This window comes from Rattus rattus, chromosome 7, assembly GCF_011064425.1.
Source record: "Rattus rattus isolate New Zealand chromosome 7, Rrattus_CSIRO_v1, whole genome shotgun sequence".
Lineage (NCBI taxonomy): Eukaryota > Metazoa > Chordata > Mammalia > Rodentia > Muridae > Rattus > Rattus rattus.
This window is the reverse complement of record NC_046160.1, coordinates 88,001,701-88,029,280: the sequence shown is the minus strand read 5'-3', so window position 1 is coordinate 88,029,280 and position 27,580 is coordinate 88,001,701. Positions and strand designations below refer to the sequence as shown.

The window sequence follows — 27,580 nt, the reverse complement described above, 5'->3', positions numbered from 1 at the left end:
AAGTCATTTTGATTGGAAAACTGGCTCTGAAAGCTAATAGGGGAGGGGGGAACAAAGGAGGAGATAGGAGATGGGAAAGACAACTGACCAGGAGTAGGGGGTGGTGGTGGAAATAGGATGAATGAAGCCCAGGGGACCCCTCAGCTTTGGTTTGAAGACAACAGAGTTCTGGTCACAGCTGTGCTCTGGTTTGAACCGGCCAACCTGCAACCCAGCCCAGAGGAACCTGTGACAAGTAGGTTCATCTCCTGCACAAATGTCTGAGGTCAGATGGGACTCTCATCTTCAGATGATCTAAAAGGAGAAATTCTATGACCCAGTGTGCCCATGAAGGCTGGGCACCACAGCTGCTGGTTGTCATAGGTTAACATTACCAGATGGAGTAATCCGGATAGCCAAGACTACGTAAGGGGAAAGGTCTCGGCAGTTGGCTTGGGAAGCGGTGAGGGACCAATGTGTGACTGGAATATTGAAGGCATGGCACACCCAGTGAAAACCAACACGTGGCGGGCAGGCAGACAGTGTTTCAGCTCCTGCTCTTCTCCTGGCAGGAAAATCACGCTGGACTCATGGCTGGAATTGTGTAGGTGACACCACAGGCTCTCCTGGTGGCTGTACACACCTACCTGCTTCTCACTGCAGCTGTGACTTTTGCACCAGCCCATTCAGGGAGAAGGAGGCTGGGAGTTACCAAAAGCCAGACGGGCTTCCAGGAGGAGGAAAGGATTGTAAACTCCCAAAGCCCAGAGGTTAGCTCGAGTGGAGTTTATGGGACTCAATGTGACCCAGACTATTTCCTCTTTCTCCCCTTTTCTGAAAGATGAGGAAACTGAAGTCACTCTTGCGTCACCCGGGCCTGCCCCAGTTCCCTGAATCAGGGGTGAGAAGCACCACCCCTTGATTGCAGATTGAGCCATCTCCCCGGCAGATCTATGGTTCTGCACAGGGGTAAGGATGACTAAGGCCTTCCTGCAGTCTGGCAGCTTATTTCCTGCTCTTGTGAACCCCAGACTACACCCTTTTAACTGCTCTCAACCCCACAAAGGTAGGGCAATAGAACTGATTTTAAATGGAAAAGCCTTGTTCATTTGGGGTAAAGGCAAGGACTCTGGAAATAAAATGCTTGGTTCCTATCTTGGCCCTAATGCTTTTCTTGTGTGACCTTGGACAAGCTATTAAAAAAAGGAAACACCCTGTGCCTCAGTTTCTCCATCTGTACCATGACCATGGGAGAACTCAATTCATAGAAGCATTGAATAAATAAATATGCTTAAAGTTTGTACAACTGGTTTTACATAAAACAAACATAAAGACCAAGAAGCTCCAATGAGAAAGAATTCCGTCTTTTCCAGCAGACTGTGAAATTAGAATGTATAACTTCAGACTTTATATCGAGGTCTACCCCTTATCAAGGTCAAGACTTCTGGAAATCAATAACCTCAAGTTCTCGGAGCATTTCTGACCTCGGCTGTAAGACGTACTGTAGTATTTACTCCAGCCTGCCACACAGACATGGCATCAAGAGCTACTGAACTGCGCTAAACAAATTTGCAGGAAGGCTCATAGCTCCTCTATTCATGCAAAGATGTTCACCCTGGAACGCCCCCCGAAGGACTGATGGTGGAGACTGGTACTCTCTCCTAATTCCCCTAGGCTGTTTGCATCTTTAGGGATGCCATGATCTGGCCAATCAGATGGCAAGAGGGGTTGCATGTGCTCCTCTGAGGAGGTGGTTAAGAAGCAAACGAGTACCTCCTCCATCTCTCTTCATGCTCCACAGACCTTAGGACTTCACAATTATCAGAGAGAGGGCCACAGACACGTACAGCATGTGAAGGACAAATGAATGTTTTGAAGAGCTGCTAAGATTCTGAGGCTCAGCCTGCTACAGCAATACCCAGAAGTCACTGCTCCAATTCAGAGTAAAAGTGTGGACCAATGAGACTGACCACACCCTCCTCAGGGATACAAAAAGTTATGCCAATGCCCCCTCTCAGGAGTTTGCCCACAGTCCTGAGTTCTAACAACTGCGGAAAGCTTTCTAGTGTGATTAGAAATCTATCCTCTGAGCTGGGGAGGGAACAAATCGTTCTTTTCACAAAATTTCCTTTTGCTACAAAATGCCTTTATTTCCAGCCAGATAAAATTTTTTCAACTGTATATATGGTTACACATGAAAAGGTACACCTCTGTCGTCGGCCTTGTTTACAAGACCCAGCGCTACTTATTAATGTGTGTATCAAACAACCTTCTTTGTCTCTGAAACATAACTTAAGTAGATGGCCAATGGACTTGCCACACGTGTTCGCAGATGGGAGTGGCATGGACTTCTTCGCCAATGAGTCGACGTGGGATGAAGGATGTGGAGGAGATTAGATTCCACCGGCCAGTCAGCAGGTGGCATGCAGCGGAAGCCCGCCTGCTGACCGCACTACTGTGGTGGTGGCCCTTCTATGAACAGGAGACAAAGAAAACAGACCTATATGCAATGTGGAGAGGCCTTTCGCAGAGTGCGAACACCATTAGGTGGACCCCAGAACGAGTAAAGGCATCATGAAGGTGACTCTACCGTGTACACTACTGAAGAGTATGGCACCTTTTTATTTGACACTCAATAAATATCTAGTTACTGGAAGGAAGAGACTCAAGACACTTGAGTTGTTGTCAAGACAACAGAGGTCATCGTGGTGTCCAACCTCTGTTCTCAACACTGGGTTTAGGTTGGGAGCTTGAAGGACGCCCAGCTGCGGTTTCTTCAAAGCGAATCAATCTGCTTAGAATGCCGTCCGTTTCCCTAGAGAGACTTTTAACTTCTTCATCAGCATTTGATCTTTCGCAGACTGCACTGTTGGCGTGAAGAAGAGTGTGGGGTGCTCCACAGAAAGTCTAGATTTGTCTCTTGCAGTTAAAAACAAGAAGCCTGTTTGGCTGCGGATCCCTAGGACCTCCCGTGTTACCCAGCATCTCTTCTTTTGGCTTCTGTCCTTTACTCCAAGCCTGAAAGCCATGGAGACTCGGGGGGTGGGCGGTGCACGTCTCTGTAACATCTTACCTCAGTATCGACTACCGAAGTGTACCGCGGCTCCCCGGGACTTGACAGAGTGGCTCTCTTGAGGCTCCGCCCTTCGCAGAGTTGTGAACATTTGCTCCGTGAAGGTGAAGGTGGTGTTAAAAGGCGGGAGCTGGGGACTTCCCACACAAGAAATCCCTGGAAAGATCCCCCTTTCCCTTTGTTGCTTCCCATAAGGCTACGGTTGCAATTCTGGTGACACATAGGAAAAGTTTCTAAACTCATCCTGGTTAATCATAGGAAGATGTCCCTCATCGATCGGAGTTAAAACGGGCTCTTCTTTTATGAAGTCTGGGTCAAAATTGCTGACGTCTTCTCGGGATTTCTGTTAAAGAAAAATGGAAACTGTGGTCAACTTGCCTATATCTGGGGCTTCTGCCTCTAGCATGGGACTCTCAGCCCATTCTCAAGAGTTCAGGGATCTGCCCTGCAGCCTTGGTCAGTAGCAGCACTTCCGATTGTGAGCCTGGTGACTAAGCAATGCTTCATGGCCACTCCACCACGTGTATTATTATGGCCTTTGCCAACTGCCAAATCGCTCGTCCCATGCCCCGCCCTCTAGTCGCTGCGTCCTGGAAATGGGTCAGCCTTGGACCGTGAGGCTAAAGAGCTAATGTGGCCACCCAGACTTGCTTATTACTCACTCGCCCATCAGCCTCCATTTCACTGAGCTGCGGTTTCCCAGCAGGCCTTGCTGAGAGGCATGCCCACTCACATCTGGCTAGAGGTCGGGTAAACTCACGCTCAGCTCACTTAGTGTTTGCACACACACTACACATTTGAGAGGATTGAGATTCTCGAGTCACTTTCTGGTGCTGTCGGGCTTACGGCAAAAATGTATATGACCCGTTACTGGTCAGAAACAATATACCCCTCAAGGCTGGAGCTGGTGGGATTCCCTCCAGGGCTGCGGGACATCCGAAATCTGAGCGGCTGACACAGACTAAGCTCACTCTGTTTGACAGAACTGTGCAAACAAAATCTTTACAAACAATCTAAGGAGGTCCGTTTCTTTTTAATCGTTGTTAGAGCTTCCGCTTATCTGACAAGGACGCTTCTCCTCTACCTTCAGACCGTGTCTCCTCCTGACAGTCTTGATCTATTTTTAGCCTGTTCCCCTACTCGGGATCCCTTGATGCCTGTACATACAGCTCAGCTCAAAGACTGTGAGCTGGGCCACTCTCAGGCTTGGTGGCTTAGATGGCTACCGTTCTTGTCCTCTGTATTTCTCCAAAGGGGCTCTGCCTGCCGGACTGGCCTGAGTCCTCTATCACTGTAGCTATGACAAGCTGTGCAGGCCCAGGAGCTGGGCTCAGTGAAGGAGCACTGGTATCTTCTCTACCATCTTGGGGCTTGGGAGAGGCACAAACGGTGCCCCAAGAATATGGGGAAAGTGGCTAGGAATAATGACGTCAATTAGTTAAATTCTTCCAGGGAAACTGAAAGCAGCTTAGGCATACTAGATGCTGGGATCTTCTAATTTAGTTTCAGGGAGGGTAGAGCTAGCACAAGTGAGAGACAAAAACGTGGTGAAATACCACATGGAGAGTCACTGTCTCAGGGGCGACCAGCCCAGTCTCGCTCTGCAGCAGGGGCTGGCCAACCTTCACCCGGCCATTCCACAGGAGATACCAGCTTTCCCATGGACTTTGGTCATCTGAAGAAAAGGGAGACTATTACGGTGGCCTTGACACTCACGATTCTGGGCCGGAAAGGCGGTTCTAGCTGGCGATGGTTCAACTGGACCCAGTCGATTTCCTTAAAGAAAGGATGTCTCAAGATCTCATGCTCGCCTCCCTGAGTCAGGCTGCCCAAGCGCATGGTGGGGTTCTTGGTCATGAACTATGAGAGGGGAGAGAGAGAGAGAGAGAGAGAGAGAGAGAGAGAGAGAGAGAGAGAGAGAGAGAGAGAGAGACTGTTATTTGTTCATTCATTCATTCATTCATTCATTCATTCATTCATTCATTCATATACAGCTGCCTCACAGGGCAGCAGCACCAGCCCTGGCAAAGGGCCTTCTGGGAGGTTTTTGGCTGATCGTGCTTCACTAGCTGGATTTTCCATTCTGGGCAGTATGAATCATGCCTCAATGTCTCGACTGCCTGAGTGGATTTTTGGCCTTCCCTGCTGCCATTTCAGGCACGGCCACTAAAAGAAGGCTGAAGGGTCCAATTTTCTTTTCTGTAAACACTGGGTATTTTTCTTTCCTCTCTAGAGAAAGGCAACTCCTTGTGAACTGGTGTGCCTCTTCCCAGCATGGCAGCTGTGGGCTGCCCTTAGGAACAGCTGTGCCACTGTTCTGTCCGCTGCACGGCTGGCCAGGGTTCCTATGTGCTCCAGGACCACAGAGAAGAGGGAGAGTCATTGTTGTTGAGATCTCTATAAAACATCAGCAGGGTGAAAAACTCTAGAAACCTCCGTGTCTGGCTCTAGGGAAAATGAAGGTTGGTTGCTTGCCTTTCTATGGCTAGGATATTAGAGTTCAAGATGGAGCTTTTCTGTCTTTAGATGACTGTGGGACTGCACAGACCAAAGCTAAAACAAAAATGCCAATATTCACGTGCTGTTCATACACAAATATTCCATCTTCATACAAATTGGAGGACATTGCTTGTGCTCAGCTCCTGGGCGTTTTGGGCTAACTCCCCTTATTACAAGTGGTCTTGATGTTTTAATCTTTTCCTAATGAAGGACTTGGGATAATTCACTTTTCAGGGCCAAAATATCATTTTAACTTCAAATGGTTTTCCTTTTTTTAAAAAAAGCTAAATATGAATAAAGATTGTTTGGGTTGGGCATGGTGGTGTCTGTAATTCCTTTGAGGCTGAGGCAAGAGCGTGGTGAATTCTAAGTCAGCCTGGGCTATAATGTAAGGGCCTTGTCTCAAAAACAAAGCAATAAAACAGGCAGCCTTGTGGGTGGGGTTTAGCGGGAGAGTGCTTACCTAGCACAGAGAGGTGCTGAATCCTATCCCAGAACCATGGGAAACCAACAAAGTGAAAAGGTTGTTGTGGTTTTACTGAAGTTACTTTAAGTTTCTTTGTGCTTCTTCCAAGCTCGATCTCCAGTACTGGAGACCAAATCCAGGGCCTTGTGTGACAGAGGCGAGTACCCTACCTCTGAGCCACACCTCTGGACTCTAAACCAAGTCATCTGTAAAGAGACTAATGCCAACTTCTGACAGTCACCAAATATCTTTTTCAAGTTTGACTTGTGAACATAAAACAAAAGTAATTCTGTGTTTATAGGAACTGTTTGGAGCAGAAATGTAATGATTTTTTTTTTCCCAAAGGCAATCTTGTTGTTGATGAAGACACAGAAGTCAGCGACACCTGGGTCATGTCAGGAAGCCAGAGCTATGACGGTCTCAGTGTTGGTTTAACTGAGAAGGATCGTGCTAAAGGAAAAGGCGGCCACATGTCCTCGGCACACAGCAGTCCTACGCCACCCACTTCACAAAATGTTTAAAAAGATGTCAAAGGGGAACTGGTAAGAACGAAGATGCTGATAGCGTTTAATGGCTTCTCCTCTCCTCGAGTGATAAAGAATTAGAGGTTCTACCATACTGGATTCAAGCTTAGGACTCAAAACAAAGTAAGCATTCGAAGACATGGGTCCAACACACAGCTGTTTGCACTGCAGACTGTAACTGGACGGGTATCTGCAATGTTATGAGCTCATTAAGAATTAATAATGAAATTTAAAAAAAAAAACTTGAGAAAGAAGGACCACAGAAAGAGACCCAGATGGCTTGTGGGAAGCCCCTACCTCAGCCAGTGATGGGAGCAGAGGATTTCTTGTGAACGTATAGGTGCAACTTGTTCTTGTAGGAAAGAGGGACAGTGCAGGACTCTAGATGCCGGTATGGCAGAAGCACTGTTGTCTGACTTTGATCGTTCTCCCTGCTCCTGCCACTGAAACTGGGACTGAATGGGGCAGAAGCATTGTCTAAGGAGGAGCAGACAAAAACCACCATGGTGATTTTCTGAAGTGCACACTTCTAGAACTGGACCGGGATGGGCCTCGGATGGTAGATACTTTCTTGTGAGGTTCTGATCAAGCTTTTCGAATACTCTTAATTTAACATTTTTAAAGATTTATTTCATCTCTAATTATGGGCATGTGTGTTTATCTCTCTGTAGCTAAGGGCACATAAGTTAAGGTGCCAGCACAGATTAGAGGCATCAGATACCCTGGAGTGGCACTTAAAGGTGGCTGTGGGCTGCCTGCATGGGTGCTGGGAACATGGGTCCCCGCTCTTAACTGCTGAGCCATCTCTCTGGTGCTGTGACTTTTTTTTGTTTTGTTTTATTTTGTTTTAAACACCTTGACTTGAGATTTTTAGATATAATTGTCTTCCACATAACCAGAAAATCTGGCTAACCCAGCCTGATAAGAGTAACTTACTCCTCATCAAGGAAGCTTCTTTCTGCAATGACATCGCGACTATTCTAAGGTTCCACAACTGGTCAAAAGAGAGACCAACTGATCGTGCCCAGTATCCAACCCCAGTGCATCCACAATGCAAAGCCTGTACAGAAGGCTCAGGGAAAGTCATGGAAGAGGGGTGGAAAGAGTGTCAGAACCAGAGGAACAGAATGCCTGCTAGGAGACAGTTTCCTGCGTAGTAACAATACCACTTGGCATGCCAGAGGGGATGGGAAACTCACAAGGTCTCACCTCTAGATGAGAACAGGCAGACGATGGCTGCCAAGGGAGGAAGAATCACTGCTGCCCAGGGATGAGCTCCCGGGTAGGTTATCCAATCCTAAGAGGTTAGCCTTAAACACACATACATGAGACAGAACCAAGTGGACCAATAGGCGCTGTGTGTGTGTGTGCGTGTGTGTGTGTGTGTGTGTGCTCTGTGTGGTGTGTATAATAATATTAAAGAAAAAGTCATGAATGTGAGCGGGAATGTGGGGGCTCTGGGAGGGTTTGGAGGGGGAAGGAAGGGGTTAAAATGGTGCAAACGTGATACTTAAAAATTATCAAAACCAATTTCAATTAAGAAGAGAAAAATCTTCCATTCCACGTACAAAGTTTATATTGCATGTTTATACAGCGAGTGCAAGACAGTGCACTAAACCTGGGAGTGTGCAGGTGACAAAGGTATAGCCATTCCATCCAAGTATCAATCAAGAGAAGAGACCAGCAGCAAACTATGACACACAACTGGAGGCACTGGACAGAAACAAGTAAACGCTGTGAGAGCTTGGAGGATGCTTGAGCAAACAGCCTTGGAGCTGGCATTAGGGATGTTAGTGAGTGTCGTGGAGGAGTTGGCGTTGAGACAGTCAGTACACCTGCCTGGCTGTACACAAGCACCTGGGACACCAACAGAAGAACAAACACACCTGGGACACCAACAGAAGAACAAACAGCTTGGGACAGCTGGCACATGAGGATGGCAGGGTATGTGTGTGGGCAGGGAGTCTGACCTAACTAACACAAGTGTATAAGGAGGAAGGAAGACTGGCCACAGTGCCACGAATAAGTAAGGAACCTGGGGAAGGGAGCACAGTGATATGGGGCTGGGGAGCACAGTCAGATGAGGGAAGGGAGCACAGTCATATGGGGTCATATGGGGCTGGGGAGCACAGTCAGGTGAGGGAAGGGAGCACAGTCAGATGAGGGAAGGGAGCACAGTCAGATGAGGGAAGGGAGCACAGTCATATGGGGTTAGGGAGCACAGTCAGATGAGGGAAGGGAGCACAGTGATATGGGGCTGGGGAGCACAGTCAGGTGAGCACAGGCAGGGAGCACAGTGATATGGGGGTGGGGAGCACAGTCAGGTGAGGGAAGGGAGCACAGTGATATGGGGCTGGGGAGCACAGTCAGGTGAGGGAAGGGGGGAGCACAGTCATATGGGGTTAGGGAGCACAGTCAGGTGAGGGAAGGGAGCACAGTCATATGGGGTTAGGGAGCACAGTCAGATGAGGGAAGGGAGCACAGTCATATGGGGTTAGGGAGCACAGTCAGGTGAGGGAAGGGAGCACAGTCATATGGGGTTAGGGAGCACAGTGATATGGGGCTGGGGAGCACAGTCAGGTGAGGGAAGGGAGCACAGTCATATGGGGCTGGGGAGCACAGTCAGATGCGGGGAGGGAGCACAGTGATATGGGGCTGGGGAGCACAGTCAGGTGAGGGAAGGGAGCACAGTCATATGGGGCTGGGGAGCACAGTCAGATGAGGGAAGGGAGCACAGTGATATGGGGCTGGGGAGCACAGTCAGGTGAGGGAAGGGAGCACAGTCATATGGGGCTGGGGAGCACAGTCAGATGAGGGAAGGGAGCACAGTCATATGGGGCTGGGGAGCACAGTCAGATGAGGGAAGGGAGCACAGTCATATGGGGCTGGGGAGCACAGTCAGGTGAGGGAAGGGAGCACAGTCATATGGGGCTGGGGAGCACAGTCAGGTGAGGGAAGGGAGCACAGTGATATGGGGTTAGGGAGCACAGTCAGGTGAGGGAAGGGAGCACAGTCATATGGGGCTGGGGAGCACAGTCAGAGACTGAGACAGTCGAAATGACAGGCAAGTTCAGAAACTACAGTGCTTGTAATCTAGGGAAAGGGAGAGTTTGAAGCAAGTTCTAGAAGTTTTTAAAGAAGAAACATGCCTAGGGCTAAGTGAAAGGGTAGAGTCTGAGGTCAGAGCATCTTCCCAGGCTGTCTGACAGAGCCAGGCAAGGCAAGTCTTCCAGCCTTACTATTAATGGCACCATCAACAGCAGTAGTCAGGGGAATAAATACAAAAACAAGTATTCCTTAAGATTTTGCATCAGTCAGAATCAAAGTAGAGTCACCTGTGTTGAACCTTAGCAAAGCTGAGAGGTTGTGAAGGAGGGGGGCGTACATGGACACCTGGTAACAAGAACTGTGACAGAGGACTGCCCAGCAGCACACATGCCACCGCCACCTTCCAGAGAAAATACTTCTGCAAGGCTGTCTGCCCAGTGCTTCTAGTTTATCAACCCTGTTATTGATTATAAAGCCTGGGATTATTACGGAACGCTCCTCATTTGGCCTTCAAGAATTCCCCCTTAGTGTCACCCTCCCACAACAGGCTCCTGGTTTACATATTGGCATGCGGGATACCATTGCCATGCCAGATCCTGACTAAGCATGTGGATCTTTGGAGAACCTCTGTTTATTGTTTGATTTAATTAAGGGTTTTAACATCTTGCCAAATCTGGGTGGTTGACATGCTCAGTTTTGTATCTGAGATAAAAAGCACCCGCACAGAGACAACTAAGCATGTCTATATGGGGTGCAGGCTGGGGTTAGATCTCTCAGTGACATGTGAGGGTAAAAGGCTGAAGCTGGGAAGGTGGGCAAGACTGTTTGATGAGAGGGAGAGAGGGAAGGGTGGGCAGAATGAAAAGAACTGAGGCCCATTTTTCTTAACTCACATCGTGCGGTTGAAAACAATTTCAGTTATTTACCATTTAAAAATGATAAGCAATTCATTTAATTTATTCATTTAAAAGCCAAATTGCAAGAAGGCCACGTTTAGATATGGGATACCTTCAACACTGAGCTTTTGCTCCTTCAGAGGAGTGGCCTGGGTTTGATCAGTGATGGGTATGGAATCCCCAGGTGGCCATACAGACTGCCAGAGCCCTCACATGGGGCTGGTGTCACTTGCCAACTTTCATGGCTTCTGATCTCGGGAATAGAAGAATTAAAAAGTTCTACCTGGGCATGATGACTCACACCAATAACAGGAAGCCTGTTGCAAGTTTGAGGTTAACCTAGACTACCAAATACCAATAAGGCTCAGAGAGAGGGGTGTATGGGGGGCGCAGATCTAAGATGACAACAGGAGACAAAAACTGAACACAAAGAAACCAGAAACTCTAGAGTGTTGACTATTACGACAGGAAACCACTGTAAGGAGGAAGTAAAGGGGTGGCACTAAGGGATAAGACTTTTGGGGGGGAGTGGATTACAGCTCCTATGTAACTACTCTCTCCAGACATGCAGAGCTAAAGAGTTAAGAAAACGCTAACAGTCCTATGCCTGACATGGGTCACAGCACACGTTCTGCAGGAGACAGAGCTGGAGGTGGAGGGGTTGCTATCCAGGACTGCAAGCAGCTGTCTCTGAAAACACTGGTCCTCTGCTCTGAATCGTGACAGCCCAAATGCTTTTGCAGAAAATGTCCTCAATTTGTTCCTGCCTCTAATGGACTCAGATGTTAACTCAAGTTAACAGTTCACATCTAAGGTCATTCTTAAAATATACCTTACCTCCACTGACCTCTCTGAGGAAGGTCCAAATGAGAGAGCTCGCCAAGAAGGCAGAGTGTGGCTGCAGGAGACTGAACACATCCACCAAAGGAAGGAGACGGTTCACAGGGCCAACAAAAGCACTTGTTAAATAGGGCGAGTGAGTGAGGGGCCTAGGAGACCTGGTTCTATCCCAAATGTCTCACTACAGAGGGAGAGCAGGGGAGAGAGGTGGGTGTCTCAGACCCACCCTGCATCCCCCTAAGGAAAGTGGAGTTGACATAGAGGCTGCTGAAGGAATCAGAGGCCTACCTCGTTCTAAGACTGGGAAGCTCCCAGGCCACCACTGAAGTCTACAGGGAGGGCAGCTCCAGAGTGAGGTGTAGTGGATGTTTGTTAAAGCATGTTCTGAGAGAATACCTGCAGAGCAGGAAGGGTACATGGAGTAGGCTGAATGCATATATGTATGTGGAAGTGTGAGTGTGGAGCTGTTCTACACGGCGGAGTCTGAACTCCCCTGGATACTGATGAGTCCTGAGACCACAGGATCCAAGTCTACGTTGATATTTAAGAATTATTCATCCTCTTTCAAAATGCCTGATCTCTTAGGAAGAGGACTAGTTACATAAACTGAGCAATTAGACAATAACGTCTTCTCCCAGGAGTCAGAAAACACTGTGCGTTCTGGTTAATAGTTGGAGTTGGCTGTGGGGCCAACAGAATGACCTTCTCCTTTCATTTCATTTCAGACCTTAAACAAAAGGCAGACAGACTTGGCAGCTTTTGCTGCCAGGCTAGAAAGGAAGGAAATGTAGCCACAAGACTCCCCTATCAATATTCCAGGGAGCCACTCCAAAACGGGAGGAAGGCGTTTCATGCCTCTAAAGAGAGGTCTAGGGGAGGAAGACAGAGAGAGAACGCAGGATTCAAAACAGATGCTGGCTCCCTGCCACAATGGCCAACTTCATTGTCGACACGTAGTTTGAAGGCCACCCAGAGCTGACAAAACGTGCCCCGTGCATGTACACCACAGGCCCATGCCTTCTGCTTCTGGCCCTAGAACAGTCTGACCCAGTTGGGAAGTATGGCTGCCATCTTTGACCTTTCACTTCCTTTCATGTTGGTGAAGCTGGAGGACACACAACTTGGAATGACCTGTGCCCAGACCACTCTCCATCTCAGAGCTGTGGTCCCAGAGGAACAGGCTGCATGAGTGAGTCTGCAGGCAAGGAGGTAGGAGAGAGGACAGACACTAAGGTCACCCGGTGTTGATGTCGGTTTTGTACAGGACAAGGCAGAGGCAGATGTTCGCCTGAGATGAAGTTGATGATAATTCACAGAGAAGGATGAGAAGCAGCAGGATGGGAAGGGCACAGAATGGACTCTCAGAATGTCTCCTGGGAAGGTGGCTGCAACCTTTAAAGAGTAAGCTCTCCACTGTAGGTGCTGCTCGAGAATACTGGGTGAGCCAGAAGGGAAACACTCTGGCTTGCTCACACCGGACCTGCCTGGGTTTTACTGGCAAGGCTGGGACTAGTAATCCACAGACATATGGCAAAGGACAACCCTGCCAGGTGTCCATACTCGTTTAGGAAAGGGCAGCTGCAGGAGGGGACAGCATGGAGAAAAGACAGTAGAGTTGCTGCCTTGCTCTTGCTTAGTGAGTGGCAGACATTTTTATACAGGCGTAATAGTGTTTCATTACACCTAGCAGTAAGTTAAATGCTTCAAGTTCGTAATCCCATAACCCCTAGAACACTCATAGTTATTGTCCCTATCTTAGGGATTGTTGTAGAGAAAATATCTCATATACTGTATGGTTGCATCACTTGTCAATTAAAAACAAACAAACAACAAACAAACCTGTGCCCTATAGGAAAGGTAGAAGAGAAGGTGGGACATCTGGTAGGCAGAAGGATTCTGGGATAGAGTCAGACATGGGAGGAGTCACCAGGGAACATGGAGGAGGACAGAAGCAGGGGAGCTGAGTGGAGTTAACCAGCCATGTGGCAGAACTTAGAATAAAGTAACAGGATGATTAATCTATGAGCCAGTCGAGGAATAGCTTATGGCCAAGGTATTTGTGAACACAATTTGAGTCTCAAAGTCATTATTTTGGGAGCTTGGGGATGGGAGGGAAAACTCTCATTTTTACAACTGTAAAACTGAGGACAAGGCCCATTTGTAACCTGGCCAAGGCCATATGGTTTGGAAGTGGTAGGTAGAGCTGCGATTCGTACCTAGGCACATGTGACACCAGAAACCTTTGCTCCGGATCACTGTCTCCCTTGGATTCTGGATTGGAGAGGAGTGTGGGCATCAGTAGGGATTATCGCCTAGCCCTTGAGCTTCACTTGAATGAGAACTGACGATGCTTGGTATGCATCCTCTCCAGGTCCATATGACACTCTCACTGCCACCAATGAAGTGGCCAAGATGTGTACCACGAACACATGGAGTGAGAGAAGAAAGCAAAGCCATTGCCTTCCTATGACCCTGAAGCATCTCTAGTCTGACCACTTGACTTTATTACAAGCCATGGAAGGCTGACGTGATAGAAACAGCAAAAGGGCGTGCTACCATTTTCACGTGCGGAAGGCTGTTGCCCAGAGTCAGGCATCTTAGATGGGAGAAGTAAGTTCAGGGGGTGGAGGAGGGAAGACACCATAAGGGAAGGCAAAATAAGTTTTTAAAGACAGATTCCCCACTTTCTCTTCTCTTCCTCTCCTTTCCTTCCTTCCTTGCCATTAGTGTTTTTGCTGGGAACAGAACAACTGTCATTGGAAATGTCTGAAACAGAATAATGTGCTGTCTCGTGTGTGTGTGTGTGTGTGTGTGTGTGTGTGTGTGTGTGTGTGTGTGTGTGGTACTGGATGGGAAGCAAGGCTTGTATCCTATGGTTGGTGTCAACATTCGAGTCTATAATCTTCACCTTTCTCTCTTTTCTTCTTACATTTGTCATTGGCATTCTGGAAGAAAGAAGCTCGCACTGTGAACATGACTATCCTCAGCTGTAAATGCTACTTTCTCTTTGGGTGGAATCTTTATTTTATCGAGAGAGAGGGGGGGAGGGGAGGGAGGGAAGGAGGGGAGGGAAATAAAGAAAGAATTCTGATACAGCAAGATTCCCCAACCTTTTGGCTGAAGGAGTGGGCACCCCGGGGAACGCCTCACCTGGCAGGTTACAACTGACTGGCCTACCAGGATTTTCTGTGAACTCTCCCCAGAGGCACAGTGCACACTGTTTCATTTTTCTGTTATCAAAATCCAGTACAATCAGTGCCCTGTGTTCTTCCTGTCTCCACAATAGGGCAGGAACTGTGCTCGATCTGCAGCAGAATGTTGGCTGTGCCTCCTCCAGTCTTCAATCACAAACCCAGCAGCCTCTGCGTGCACACTTACTGATCCCTCCTCTGTGCTGGTAGCGCTTGTGTTTCATAAAATCCAGGCCACCTACGGAACTTCACTCAGGCCATGTGTTGGGCGGGACAAATGAGGTCAGAGGTGTCTCAGATGGAACCCTGGGTCATGGCTTTGTATTTATGTCTATTATCTGTGTTGGCCAGTGCTCCTGGAACCAAGCTCAAGCAAGCTAGAGCAAGGCTATACTGCTCTCTGGTAACTTTATTAGTAGAATTTTTCATACAATATATTCGATCATATTCTTCCCCTCCCCCAACTCTTAACAGCTCACCCCCGTCCCCGTCTCCCTACCCACTCAACTTCAGGTTCTGTATCTTTCAAGTGTACAAGAAAAAGGAAACTCCCTGATGCTCTGTACCAAGCCACACAAATGTCTCTGTTTGGGTGCCACCCTTAAGAGTTGCTACTGTAAAGAAGACAGTGTTTGAGGAGGATTTTCTATCAGTACTATCCTTGGTCTTGTGTATGATATATATATGTATGTATGTATGTATAACTGCAAAAGAAGTAGATCTTTGGTAGCTGGCAAGGAATGTGCACAGGAGAAGAATTCTGCTTCCATTCAGGATTTTCCCATCTCAGAAAGTGCTTCTGGTGCACAGAGGCCGGCTCACAGAAGTAACATAGCGATTGCACTCTCATGTCCCGGAACCTTTGATTAGCTTTATTTTCCTAGTCGGGGAGCTGGAGGTGGAGATTAAAGAGACCTGTGGTATGAAAGCCATCATCAGTAAGCCCATCTGAAAACAAAGGAGACAGGAATTCCTCACACAACTTCCTGCCAATAAAATCCAAGAGGCCCTGATCTCAGGAAATGAACATTCTATGAAGTATAAGGAAGATGAAAAAATAGCTTTAATAAAATAAAGGCTAAAAACTCGTCAAATACCAAGTCTCTGGGAAGATGTGTTCTTTTCTGTTGCCTCAAATGTTATACTTGATGTGAGTCAATGGGTCGCTTCTAGAAGGATCCCACCAGCAGCTTCCCTGAAAGACTGCAGGCATATCGTTTCCTCATTTAGGAACTCCAGTCCTGAAGGATTTGTCTGGCTTCATGCTAATCACCTTTCTTTTTGGACAGCCATTTTTGGGACATTTCCCGTAACAGTATTTGACTGGAGTCCCTGTAAGCCTTCAGCTCCACCCTTCCCTTCTTTTCCTCTCCTGGCTGATCCCCTTTTAGCCACCCCCTGAGCTGTCCAACCCCCATCAAGAGAGGCGTGGGAAAGGGAGAAAGTAACTGTCCCTGCTCCCCAGACAGTTTCCTGTCCGCAGAAAGGGCCTCATTCATGGCTGGGGAGGGTACCAGAATTCACTGTGGTTCTGCTCTTTGTAGCAGAGGCCAGCAGTGATTCTGCACACAATGCACGGGTGGTGAAATCTGATCATTTCAGTGACAGATAAACCCACATGTGTACATACGCTGTAATTTCTGTAAAGCTGGGAACAAAAGTACTTTATAAGCTCCTGCCGATGCCAAGACTATAATGCCTCCAGAACTGGCAAGAGGTGACTCAGGAGAAGATAAGTCCTTTCAGCACTTAGCTAACACCTGTGTGAGCTCAGTGGCAAGATGCTGACCTCATCTGAGTTGGTTAGCATGCAGCCAGGGGATCCCTCACAGGTGCTGACTCGGTACCTCTGGGCTGGGCATCCTCCCTTCTAAGTTCTGGGGCTCCCTGAGGACATCCTCAAGCCTCCTTTCTGTAGGGAAATAAGCAAAACTCAGGCGAACTCACGCGCTTTTTGTATATATCATGATTGTTAGCATTTTGGCACAAAGCAGAGCGAGTGTAGGGAACTTGCTAATGTGCTGACCATAATATTTATTTCAAAAGCAAGGACAACATTCTGGAAATCCTCTGCTTATTTATTTATTTTTATAAAAATGAGTATTGTCGAACATCTGTTAACTTTGGTAGCTACTGACAGTTTTAATAATCTATTTGTTAAGGAAGGGGGTGGAACAAGAGATGTTTGGAGCATGCATGTGTATTTAACAGACATGTTTTAAATATATTACATTTACTTAATTGTGTCTGTGTCTACCATGGTGGCATGGGTAGAGGTCAGAGGACAACTTATGAGACTTCGTCCTCTTTTTCCACTGTGTAGGTCCTGGAGTGTTGAATTCAGGTCATCAGGCTTGGAGGTCTCTACTGGTTAGGCTACCTCACAAGCCCCTATGGATACAGTTTAAACAAAACGAAATGAAATGAGAAGGGCAAGAGAGGGACTTGTGTTCCCATCGAGTATTTTTAGTGCAGGAATCAGTGATCATCTTTTTTCTTCTCAAGTAGATTTTCTGGCTATAATTTGTGTCTTCTATTTTTCCAGTCATGGACGCTGTGTTTCCAAAGAGATGTTCCTATAGGAAGGCCACTGTCCTAGTCCCTTATCCAATTAAACTTTTAGATGACATACATGAGGGTTTCAAATGTCCACCATTCGAGGGTAGCCAAGGTTTGGAGGGAGCAGAAGAGGTAACAATGAGAAGAGAAAGTACAGAAATTGGCATTGGGTTACAAGCCAGAAGAGGCTGAGACCATTCACTCTCAAAGGGACAATGAGCAAGGACCATCCCTTCACCACCCCAAAGTCATGAGAGTCACTGACTCTAACTGAAACACTGGCTGAAGTCTTTAACTATTCTCTGGTAGTTACACAAATGAGATGTGAAGTTTCCACAGACAGTGGATAATACTAATAATACCTTCCATTTCTAGAAGAGGGGAGCCTTTTACTTTTGAAGTAAAACATGGCAAGCAAAAATATTTACTGGACACTAATTCCAGGAACAACCCTCTAAAAGGAAGGAAGGAAGGGAGGGGGGGAGGGAGGGAGAGGGAGGGAGAGGGAGGGAGGGAAGGAGGGAGGGAGGAGGAGGAAAGAAAAGAAAAAATCATTAGGGAATCTCAGTAAGCTGTAAGAAGATTGACCCTCAGTGGAAAGGGAGATGTTCTGAAGAGACTCGTGTGTCTCCCAATCTGACCATCAGACTATAGAAACAATGCACTCCCAAAGAAATGGGACTTTCCCCAACAATGTCATGCTGGGGGAAGGAAAGGGCACCAGCCAGATCGGGGAACTTGTCTCCCAGGAGATGGCATATGGCTGTAACGTTAGAGAATGAAGCCTGAACAGTGGTGGGTCGGTGGTCAGCAGGGCCATGCTCCTTTCTCTCACACAGACACTCACAGAGCTTGCAGAAGACTTCCACTCACGTGTTCTATGACAGGAACCTTCAGATGTATAATTAGAAGGGGACAGTGGAATTACCTTGATTGGCCCAGCATTCAGACTTGACTGATGTGTGCCTGGCCTTGCTTCTGCTGTTTTCTCTCCTATCCTGATTGTTTTGAAAGGGATCTTTTTGTGTGCAGATGTTCTGCTGGTTGGTCCACTCTTTAACACGACCACAGCCTGAGTCATCTTTTAAACATAAGACACAATGTGGTCACGCATGTTTGTCTGAAATGCTTCAGACTCGGCTTGGCATTTCACATTCCAAACACCTTTCTGAGCTCACCATGTCCCCTGGGCCTTTGATGCATTTTTTGTTGTTGTTGTTGTTGTAAAATTTAAATGTTTCTTTTTTTTTCCATCTTTATTAACTTGAGTATTTCTTATTTACATTTCCATTGTTATCCCCCTTCCCGGTTTCTGGGCCAACATCTCCCCTAACCCCTCCCCCTCCCCTTCTCTATGGGTGTTCCCCACCCCAACCTCCCCCAATTATCGCCCTCCCCCAACAATCTCGTTCACTGGGGGTTCAGTCTTGGCTGGACTAAGGGCTTCCCCTTCCACTGGTGCTCTTACTAGGATATTCATTGCTACCTATGAGGATGGAGCCCAGGGTCAGTCCATGTATAGTCTTTGGGTAGTGGCTTAGTCCCTGGAATCTCTCGTTGGTTGGCATTATTGTTCCTCTGATGCATTTTTAAGCCTATCTTTTGCATCCTTCGGTGTCTTGCCCTTGGTTTAAGATATCCCAACCACCTGCCATTTAGTTACTCAAACGAGCTTCTTTTTCTCAGGACCTTTAACATACTCTAAGCCCCACTCATGTCTCTTTAGCTTTAAAGTCTCCTCAAGATGATGTCCTCCAGATGAGGGTAGCTCTGTTGGCTTTGCCTTCACAGCCCTGGGCATGCTTTGTTATTAAGTTCGAAATATTCCATTATTGTGTAATTGCTTCTTCCAAATATCTTTTTCCTTTCCACCCCAACTAGCCTGTAAATTCCATAAGGTAGAGAACACAAGAAGAGTAAGTAGCACCTCGCTCAGATGCCAAACATACACGCCTGTACAAATACAGGCAGCACACACACAAGCATACACACACATGGGCAAGCACACACATAATTCACACACTTCTACTTGGCATATATATTACAAAGCCTATTTGGCTCTTTGAACCCTACCCATGTGTCTTTGGTTAGACTCAATGGTATTAGACAAAAATATAATACTTCCAGAATGAAAAAAAAATAACCTAGCATAGCCTCATGTGTAACTAAGTACTTAATATCATACTGACGTTTCTAGGCTTCTCAGGAATGAGATGAGGGTAATGACACCTTAAGTGCATTGTGGAATTTACTATGCATAATTTAACAATGCTAATAATTTGCTTTCTGTTGGACTGACACTTTGAAAACACTTCCACGCATGTTGCCTCATTGAAATGAACACTGTAGCTGGTCATCGCTGGCGTTTCCCAGTTATGATGGGAAAATAGTCACAGAACAGGATTCAAGACCTTTAAGGCTTGACCATACTCACATGGTTCTAACATGGACATCCTTGGTCAGCCTCACTATTTTTCCACAAACCAGGGATTTAGAGAAGCTTGCTGGTAAGGATCTTCATCCCTGAACTTCTGTGCTTATATTTCCAGTAAGTACAGTGTTTTATGAAGAGCAAAGAAGACTGGTTACAGTTCTAACCTTAGCACTCATATCGTGCCTACTGCTTTAGGACCATGCAAGACACCATTGAATAGATCTGATCATTTAGCATCAGGGGCTCTTGAAAGGCCTAATCATGGGTTTCAAGTGTTCATCAATCAAGAGACCAGAACTTCATCCGGCGACTAAAAACTTGTTCTGCCTTAAAACAGTTCCATCTTAACTAACTGCCGACACAGATTCACTCCTGCACATCAGGTTACTGAGTGAGGACCGGGTACTCCCATGTTGCCAGTACTTTCCAGCCGGCACCAGCTTTTAGGGGGATCACATAGTATACTGGTTATTTCAGTAGACATAGTACAGTTGTTCATGTGTACACAGTCGGAAGCCATCCTTTCCCAGCTTCCTTACTGTATCTTCCTCATGCCTTGGGTCCCATTCCACCCCCCATCCCTCCTTAGTTCTTTACTTCTCTCCAGCTCAACACCTATCCTGCTTAGAGTTTATACCAAGAATCTCTAACTAACTATGCTGAGGTCCAGAGTCACATGATCAACCGACAAATACAGCCTAGTTTCCAAATGTTTCCTGGACCCATCAAAGTCTGCACAGCATCACCCCAGTATCCTGTTGCTCTATACTCTGCATATGCTGCTCCATTGGCACAGAACTAGTAACTACTGTTCTTAAAACATTCCCTCTGCTTCCTGCCTGAGGCTTTCCACACAGTTTCCTCTACCTGCACATTATTTTCACTATCCACTCAAGTGAACCCCATTTGTCCCTCCATCTTGTTCCTATGTCACCACTCCTTCTTGCCTCAAGAGAGGGAATGCCAAGATGATTCCCCTTGATAATGAATGTGGGAAGTGTTTTCTGACCTGTTCCCAACTCCTCCTTGATGGTGGGCGTTAGGAGGAGGCCAGGTATTGCCACCCTCACATTCCTAGCACCTCACACTAGGCATGCCAAAGGCTAACCTGACAAGCATTGCTGAACTGAACCGAACACGGATTTTGATTGCCTAACAGACAGGCTTCTCCTTTCGGGGTATCAAATACTCTCCTCGGTAGACTGATTCCCATGTCTGGTGTTGCGGCAGTGTTCAGATGCACAATCTAAGAAACGCTCTAACTGATTATTACCATCTGTGCTAGGTCTTACAGAGTTCGTGCTTATGTGAGTACCAACTACACAGCACCCTGGCATGTTCCAAGGCTTAAGTTCCTGGTACAGCATAAGACTGCCATTGGGAGGTAATTTGGTCCCAGAAACAAGGGGCTCTAGGGTAGAAGATAGACATTAACGGGAAATAGAAAAAGTGGGCATGAATAGATGTACTCTGGGTTGAAGTCTTAGGACAACGAAAATTAGAAAAATCTGGATTCTGAGGCTAGAGGTTTTTGCATTTCCCCTCATGTTTTGGTTTATGGCATTGGAGTCAAGACACTCAAACAGGTCCTCCTATTGCAGCAAAGTCACGGCCTTTGCAGAGTCTGAAAATCATTTTGTGGACGCATTGGTCAAAAGAGTGGAGATTCTTTCCTGGGCACACATTCTGCTGAGCATGATCCAAGCATCCCCACAGGATCTTAGAAGGTAAATACCCCAAGGTCATGGGTGGGGAAACTGAGGGCCTGCAGTTATATTTCTTGCCCAAGGTTGCACAGCAGCTAAGGGAAGAGCCCAGATCTGTGCTCTGACAGACCTCTGCTGTTTTCTTCCTCTTCCTACTCCCCTTTTAATTTTTCAACAGGATCTCTCTATGAAGCTCATATAAATAAGCCTGGCCTGGGCCTTACAGTGATCCTCCTGCCTCTGCCTCCAGAATGCTAGGATTACAGGTATGGGCACCACTCCTTACTTTCCTGATTAGCATTTCCTAATCCTTCAGGGGTTTTCTTGATTACTTTCCCCACTTAAACACTTCAGCCCTCTATAAAGTCCAGCTCAGTGTGGTGGTTTGAATGTGCTTGGCCCAGAGAGTGGCACTATCAGGAGGTATGGGCTTGTTGAAGGACAAGTGGCCTTGGTGGAAGAAGTGTGTCACTGTCAGGGTGGACTTTGAAACCCTCCTCCTTGCTGCCTGAGGAAGTCTGCTCCTGACTTCCTTTGGATAAAGATATAGAACTCTCAGCTCCTCCAGTGCCATGCCTGTCTGGATGCCACCATGTTCCTGCCTCGATGATAATGAATTGAATCTCTTAATTTGTCAGCCGGTTCCAATTAAATGTTGTTTTTATAAGAGTTGCCTTGGTCATGGTATCTGTTCACAGCAGTAACACCCTAACTAAGACACCCAAATCTCAATTTACACTTCTCACTTTCAGGCAGGAAGACTAAAATATACAAAATTGCCCCAGAAATTCTCCCAGTGAATTTTTTTATAGTAATTTTTGTCTGGCAATGTTCAAGTGTTTTTACAGTTACTTTGACGTCAGATTCTTTGAAGGTGTGACTTTGCTGTGTGCCTGGAAGTTTTCCTTCTAGTACTGAATTCAACCCTAGCAGGAACCCTATGGGCTCCATTCAATCAGCTCTGTTTTACACTTATGGGATCAGAGACTCACAAGGGGAAAGAGATTCCCCAAGGTCACCTCACCCAAAAGGAATGGCAGGGAAGTAGGCCTGCCACTGTCACCCTGGACCCCATGTTCCTTCCTACAGAGATGGCACCCCAACGAGGGAATTAGATTTGATCTAAGGTGCTGCCTACAGCCAAAGGAGTAGCTAGCTGGTGTTAGAGAGAAGCCAAAGAGGTGGGTGACTGGATAGATGTACAGTCCTTCTGCAGGCAGTGGATCTCCATGGAGAAGGGACACCCCAATCTGCACTGAAGCTGGCCACATGATCCCTGGGGCCTGTTTCCTGTCAGAAGGAGTCTGTGGAGGTGTCCCTGCATGACAAAGGCTGGTTACTGAAAACATTTGCTGTTTACTTCTATTGAGTTTTTCTTCTTAAGGAGAAACGGTCTCAATAATTCCATGGGACTCAGCCTCGCTCAGTAAGGGGTCTCCAGATACTCCCTGGTCATGTGACTTTTGTCTCCTGCCTTTGGTGGTAGCATAGCGGTCTTTATAGCTTGAACTAGCAATTTGTTGCATTACAAATGCTGAGATATTTCTTTTGCTAAGTAATAAAAACGTCAAAGCAGAAGCAGTAATCGGACATGACACCTGCTCCATGAAAAGCCATTAGTCCGTCAATGGTGGCTGCCGTAGGTCACATGACACAGAATGCCTTGGGACTCAGCGTTGGGAAAGTAACAATGCAGAGCAGGCTCAGCTCTGCAGTAAGGCAAAGCTGTATCACCACAGCCTGCTACCCAGACGAGCTGTGGCCTGCCTCCGTGGGCCCATTCCCTCCCAGGAAGTGAAGAAACTTTACGGCAGTGCCAGGGTGGGGGATGCCTAGGAGCCCCCATCCTCACAGAGGAGAAAGGAAGGGGATGGTGGGAGGATTATGGGAGGGGATGACAGGGAGGGGTCGGTAAGCAGGATATAAAGTGAATACGTAAAAAATAAATTAAAACTTTTGTAAAAAAGAAAAGAAGCAGAAAATGAGTGACAAATCAGGTATTCGAATAACAAAAGAGAAAGAAAAAAAGGAAGGAAGGAAGTTAGGATGTAAGGTAGGTAGGAAGGATGGAAGGAAGGAAGAACTGAAGTTAGGAAGGACAGAAGGAAGGAACTTCATGGCATGAGTCACAGACATAAGCTCTTCTCCCTCCCATTTTACTTACAAAATTATAAAAGCCCCATTCTTTCTTTTCTCACTCTAAATTTTCTAACTATTTAAATAAATTGTTTTTATGAAAATTAAGCTAGCCTGGAAACATCTGGTAGAAACTCAAAGCATTTATTTTTACTTCTTTGTGTAGCTAGTGTTTTCTCTGTTTTGGTGACTATTGGCTCCTAAGCTCCCAGAATCATGATATGAGCTGTAACGTACATCGACAATATTCGCCTGAGAAGGGTTTCTATGAGGCTTCTACTATGGTGCACAAAATTCTCAGGGATAATCATATCTTCAGGACCAGTGTGGAGGCCCCTGCATAGATATTTTCAAAACAGTAATGTGTATAAATCTGGAGAGTCTTGGTGGGGAAAAGACTTTCCTATGGCAGCTAATGTCTACCAAACCTAATTTTTTTTGTTTCAAACCCACACAAACGGCATCTACATCACAAAAGAAAATGGCAGGCAGATGGGAGCAACCAGACCCAGGAGTCAATGGACACCAGGTCTTCAGTGGGGGAGTAGAGATACGTGCCATGCGTACCATAAGGGGCTACCTGAGCCTCTCAACCTGAGATGGGAGCCTTCTCAGCCCAGCATCCCTGACCTGCCAATCACGCTGGTCTGGTTCTAGGAGCTCTGCTTATGGGAGCAGTGGTGACTTTTCTGATATGGAAGGGGAGGACTAGAAGACTGGATTGAACTGAACGGCATAGGTCTGCTTTCTCCTTCTCTCGTTGTCGCTTCACGAACTGACTTCCCTTCCTGCAGCTCATTGTGAATGTATGTCTGTGTCCTGCACACGCAGTGTGGCATGTTCATGGCATGTGACATGGGTGACATGTTCAGCCCAGCATAAGCAGCAGTAAGCCGCATCACCACACTGTCCATCATCCCTTCCTCAGTCATCTCTGTGTTCCAATCCTGCAGCCTCGGCAACTTCCATCCATTACTAAACTTTAAATACTAAGCTACAGCGTTGTTCTTCTGTCTTTAATTAAGCATTTGCATATAGGAGTGTAATTTCTTGCACAGCTGTGTGATTGGTCAATATCCTAAGGATGAGTGAAAAATTAATGGAGAAAATAAAGTCTTGGAACCTTAAGAAAAAAGCAAATGAAAGAAATAGAAGTTGAGGATTATACTCACATGATGAAATTCACATACACCCCACAGATGTTACTGAACAGAGGGTGGCGAGTCCTAATTTTCATTAAAACATATACTTTAATTTCATTTTTATATCTCCTCTGTATATAGTAGGTAACGATGTGAGTTTTGAACTCAACCAATGTGGTTACAGAACCATATAGACTGTTTATTTTCAATCTAAGGGCATCAAATCCATGTTCTTTCTTACTTCAAAGTAAGGCACGGAACATGGTAACTTGAATGCATTAACAACAAAAGATGACTTTTCACAGTGACACCTTATCATGTTTTACCAAAAACCTGAGCTTGACATTTGGTCTTGCATTAAAAACAGACATTGTAGCCCAGAGGCCTAGGGAGGTTTTGAAGAGCCCTCTCTTTCAGCACTGAGAGGAAGTCTCCTTTGTCTTGCTCCTTGGGCATTGTCAATAGAAAGAAAATTGATATCACAAGCGGTGACTGACTCTCGCTTGACCTGTATGTGGCCTGACTAAATAAAGTGGATATCTCATCTCACTTAGAGTCGGTCTATAAGTGCTGGGAACACTTGAAAACTCCCCTACTGCCAGTTAGTATTGAAGCTGTCCCAGAAATGACAATGGTGTAAGAAGAGAACAGCCTGGGAGAAATTCTTGATTCTTCAGACTGAAACAAATTTTAGTTGATGGTGATGAAGACATTTAAAAACGACACAAGAGCTATGAGGTGAGCTTATCTGTAACAGGCTGGAGGAGGGTTGGGTAAAGTCAGACTTACAGATTTGAGGATCCCTGTGGCATCTTCGTGGAGCCAGGTAGGGTAGACAACTTCATCATTCAGTATGGCCTCAAAAAGGTCATCTTCATTCTCAGCCTCGAAGGGCGCATGTCCGCACAGCATCTCATAAAGCAACACGCCCATGGCCCACCAGTCTACTGCAGGTCCATACAACATCTCCTGAAGGATCTGTACAAAGGGGGCTGTATGAGAGGCATCTCTCGTATGTGCTTAACAAAGTGTTCTTCGTGACTAAGGATTAGGAGATAGCAAGACTAGGAAGCACACGTCCCTCTTGGTGACATGCATGTTTCATTCATCTCTTCAGAGCATGTGCTTAGGTGCCTTCCCTGCTAAGTGGTCCAGCATTCATGACTCGATTAGGCCAATACCATGACACATACATACCAAAACAGGAATGGCTTGGAAATAACTGATGTGCAGGGGAAAGCACACTAGGTTCTTTCAGAGGGAAGAGATACAATTACTTTCTTTACATTTGCTACAGAGGCTAGAATTAAGTCATCAGGTAGATATTAAAGGAGAATGAGCCAGGAGTGAACCAATCACGCAATTTGTAATATCTCTTCAACTCTGATTTAGACAAATTCTCAGCGTTTTCAGTCACCATTCATTCAACGAGCTGTATGTAAGCCCGGAAGTGTTAGTGTGGGTGCAGCCCATGGAGCTACCGCACATGATAACACCTGGTCGTATTTCCATTCGGGGCTAAGCAGAGCTCAGATTTAAAAGCCACACCTAGAAGGTACACTCACCTCTGGGGCAATGTAGTCAGGCGTGCCGCAGAAGGTGGCTGTGGTGACCCCATTACAAATGCCCTCCTTGCACATTCCGAAGTCGGCCAGTTTACAGTGGCCTTCGTGGTCCAGTAGTACGTTGTCCAGTTTCAAGTCTCTGAAAGAAACCAGGAACAGCATGTGATAGGCAGTCAGACCACGGTGGTCACGTGGGCTTTCTAAACATATTCTGCACAAACGTCTTTGGGCTATTGGGATTCAAACACAAAAAGTGTGCACCAACTCTCAGAACTTGCTTCAGGGACCTTGGAAGATGAGTCTCCATGAATGGGCTAACCAGAGAGAAAAAAGTGGTCCTTAGTACAAGGGAAAACTGACTTTTCTGGGCTTTCCAGGGGCTTTGCACACCTACGAAATCCACCTACCAACCCTCCATTTTGCACCTTAGTACCCATTTCTGCCCATCAGAGTTCACTCAGCCATTCAGAGTTTGGATGATCACAGCCAGGTGTGGTGGCCGTCTGCAATGCCTGGACTCTGAAGGAAAAGGCAGAACAGTTCTCAATTTGAAGCCGGATTAGGTAATATCATGAATTCACTGTCAGCCTGGGCTAGAGTGAGAGCATGTATGTCTCAAAGGAAAAGTTCTCAGGGAGCTCACACTGTAACAGGAGCACAGATAGGTGATCGACCTCAGCTCCATGCAGACAGGAATCCGGCTATCTTGGTTCACTGTCATGCCTTGCATGGTCCTTAATAAACATATACAAGTGCGGAGGGAAGGAGGGAGGAAGGGAAAGGAGGAGGAGCATGGGAGAGAGGAAGAGAGGAAGGCACAGAGAGAGCATGTCAATTGCTCTACAATATCAGGGACACAGCAGAATTAAACACTCAGTATTGTGAGAGAAACAAGTCAGAAAATGAATTCCTTCCAACAGGAGAGAGGGAGGGAGGGAGGGAGGGAGGGAGGGAAAGTTTCATGGTGGAAGGGACTGAGCTGGAGTGTTCCGGGCTAAGAGGAGGATGTGAGAAGGTTGTGGTGGCAGAGGGATGGAGCAGGCGGCCCATGGCAGGCAAGGAGATATGGATGTGCAAGTGTACTCAGACCATGACACTGAGGTAGAGCCTGCACAGGAACATAGAGCCATGAAAAAAAAAATCACAGTGGTGGAGAGAAAAGCCAGGTCTTTGAAGCTACGACAGCCTAGTGCCACACAAAGGGATTTTGATATTTAACCCCTATTTCAGAGGGAAGCAGCAGCCTAGTTAGAGCATACCAGATACCCTGCAGAATAGGGAAATCAATGAGGGGCACTGCAATGTCTGGGAGAGGCTGACACCTTAGTCAAGTGGTTGTGGTAGTGGAGCAGCCATTGGGGTTGGGTGGAGGAAGGGCAAAGTAAGCAGAGGCTTTGTGAAGTGCAATTAGCAAGGGCCGGCAGGTGAGGTAACCTGGGGAGACTGCAGGAAGGCACCTCCCAGGTTCCGCCTTAGAACCAGTGGTTCAGGAAAATGAGACCAGAGTGTGAACAAGGTCTGT

The 27,580-nt window shown here is 46.7% G+C and overlaps 1 protein-coding gene across 1 annotated transcript in view; it reads right to left on the bottom strand.

Moving 5' to 3' along the window:
- Positions 1–2,103: 2,103 nt before the first annotated feature.
- The window catches only part of Prkch (protein kinase C eta), a 198,938-nt gene continuing 173,461 nt past the window's right edge, over positions 2,104–27,580 (bottom strand). Inside the window, exons 11-14 of the mRNA XM_032907939.1 lie at positions 26,059–26,197; positions 25,283–25,471; positions 4,769–4,912; positions 2,104–3,395 (exon numbers count right to left, since the gene is read on the bottom strand). Of these exons, the coding sequence (XP_032763830.1) occupies positions 3,249–3,395; positions 4,769–4,912; positions 25,283–25,471; positions 26,059–26,197 (619 nt within the window). The 3' untranslated portion in view covers positions 2,104–3,248. The remainder of the gene's footprint in view (positions 3,396–4,768; positions 4,913–25,282; positions 25,472–26,058; positions 26,198–27,580) is intronic.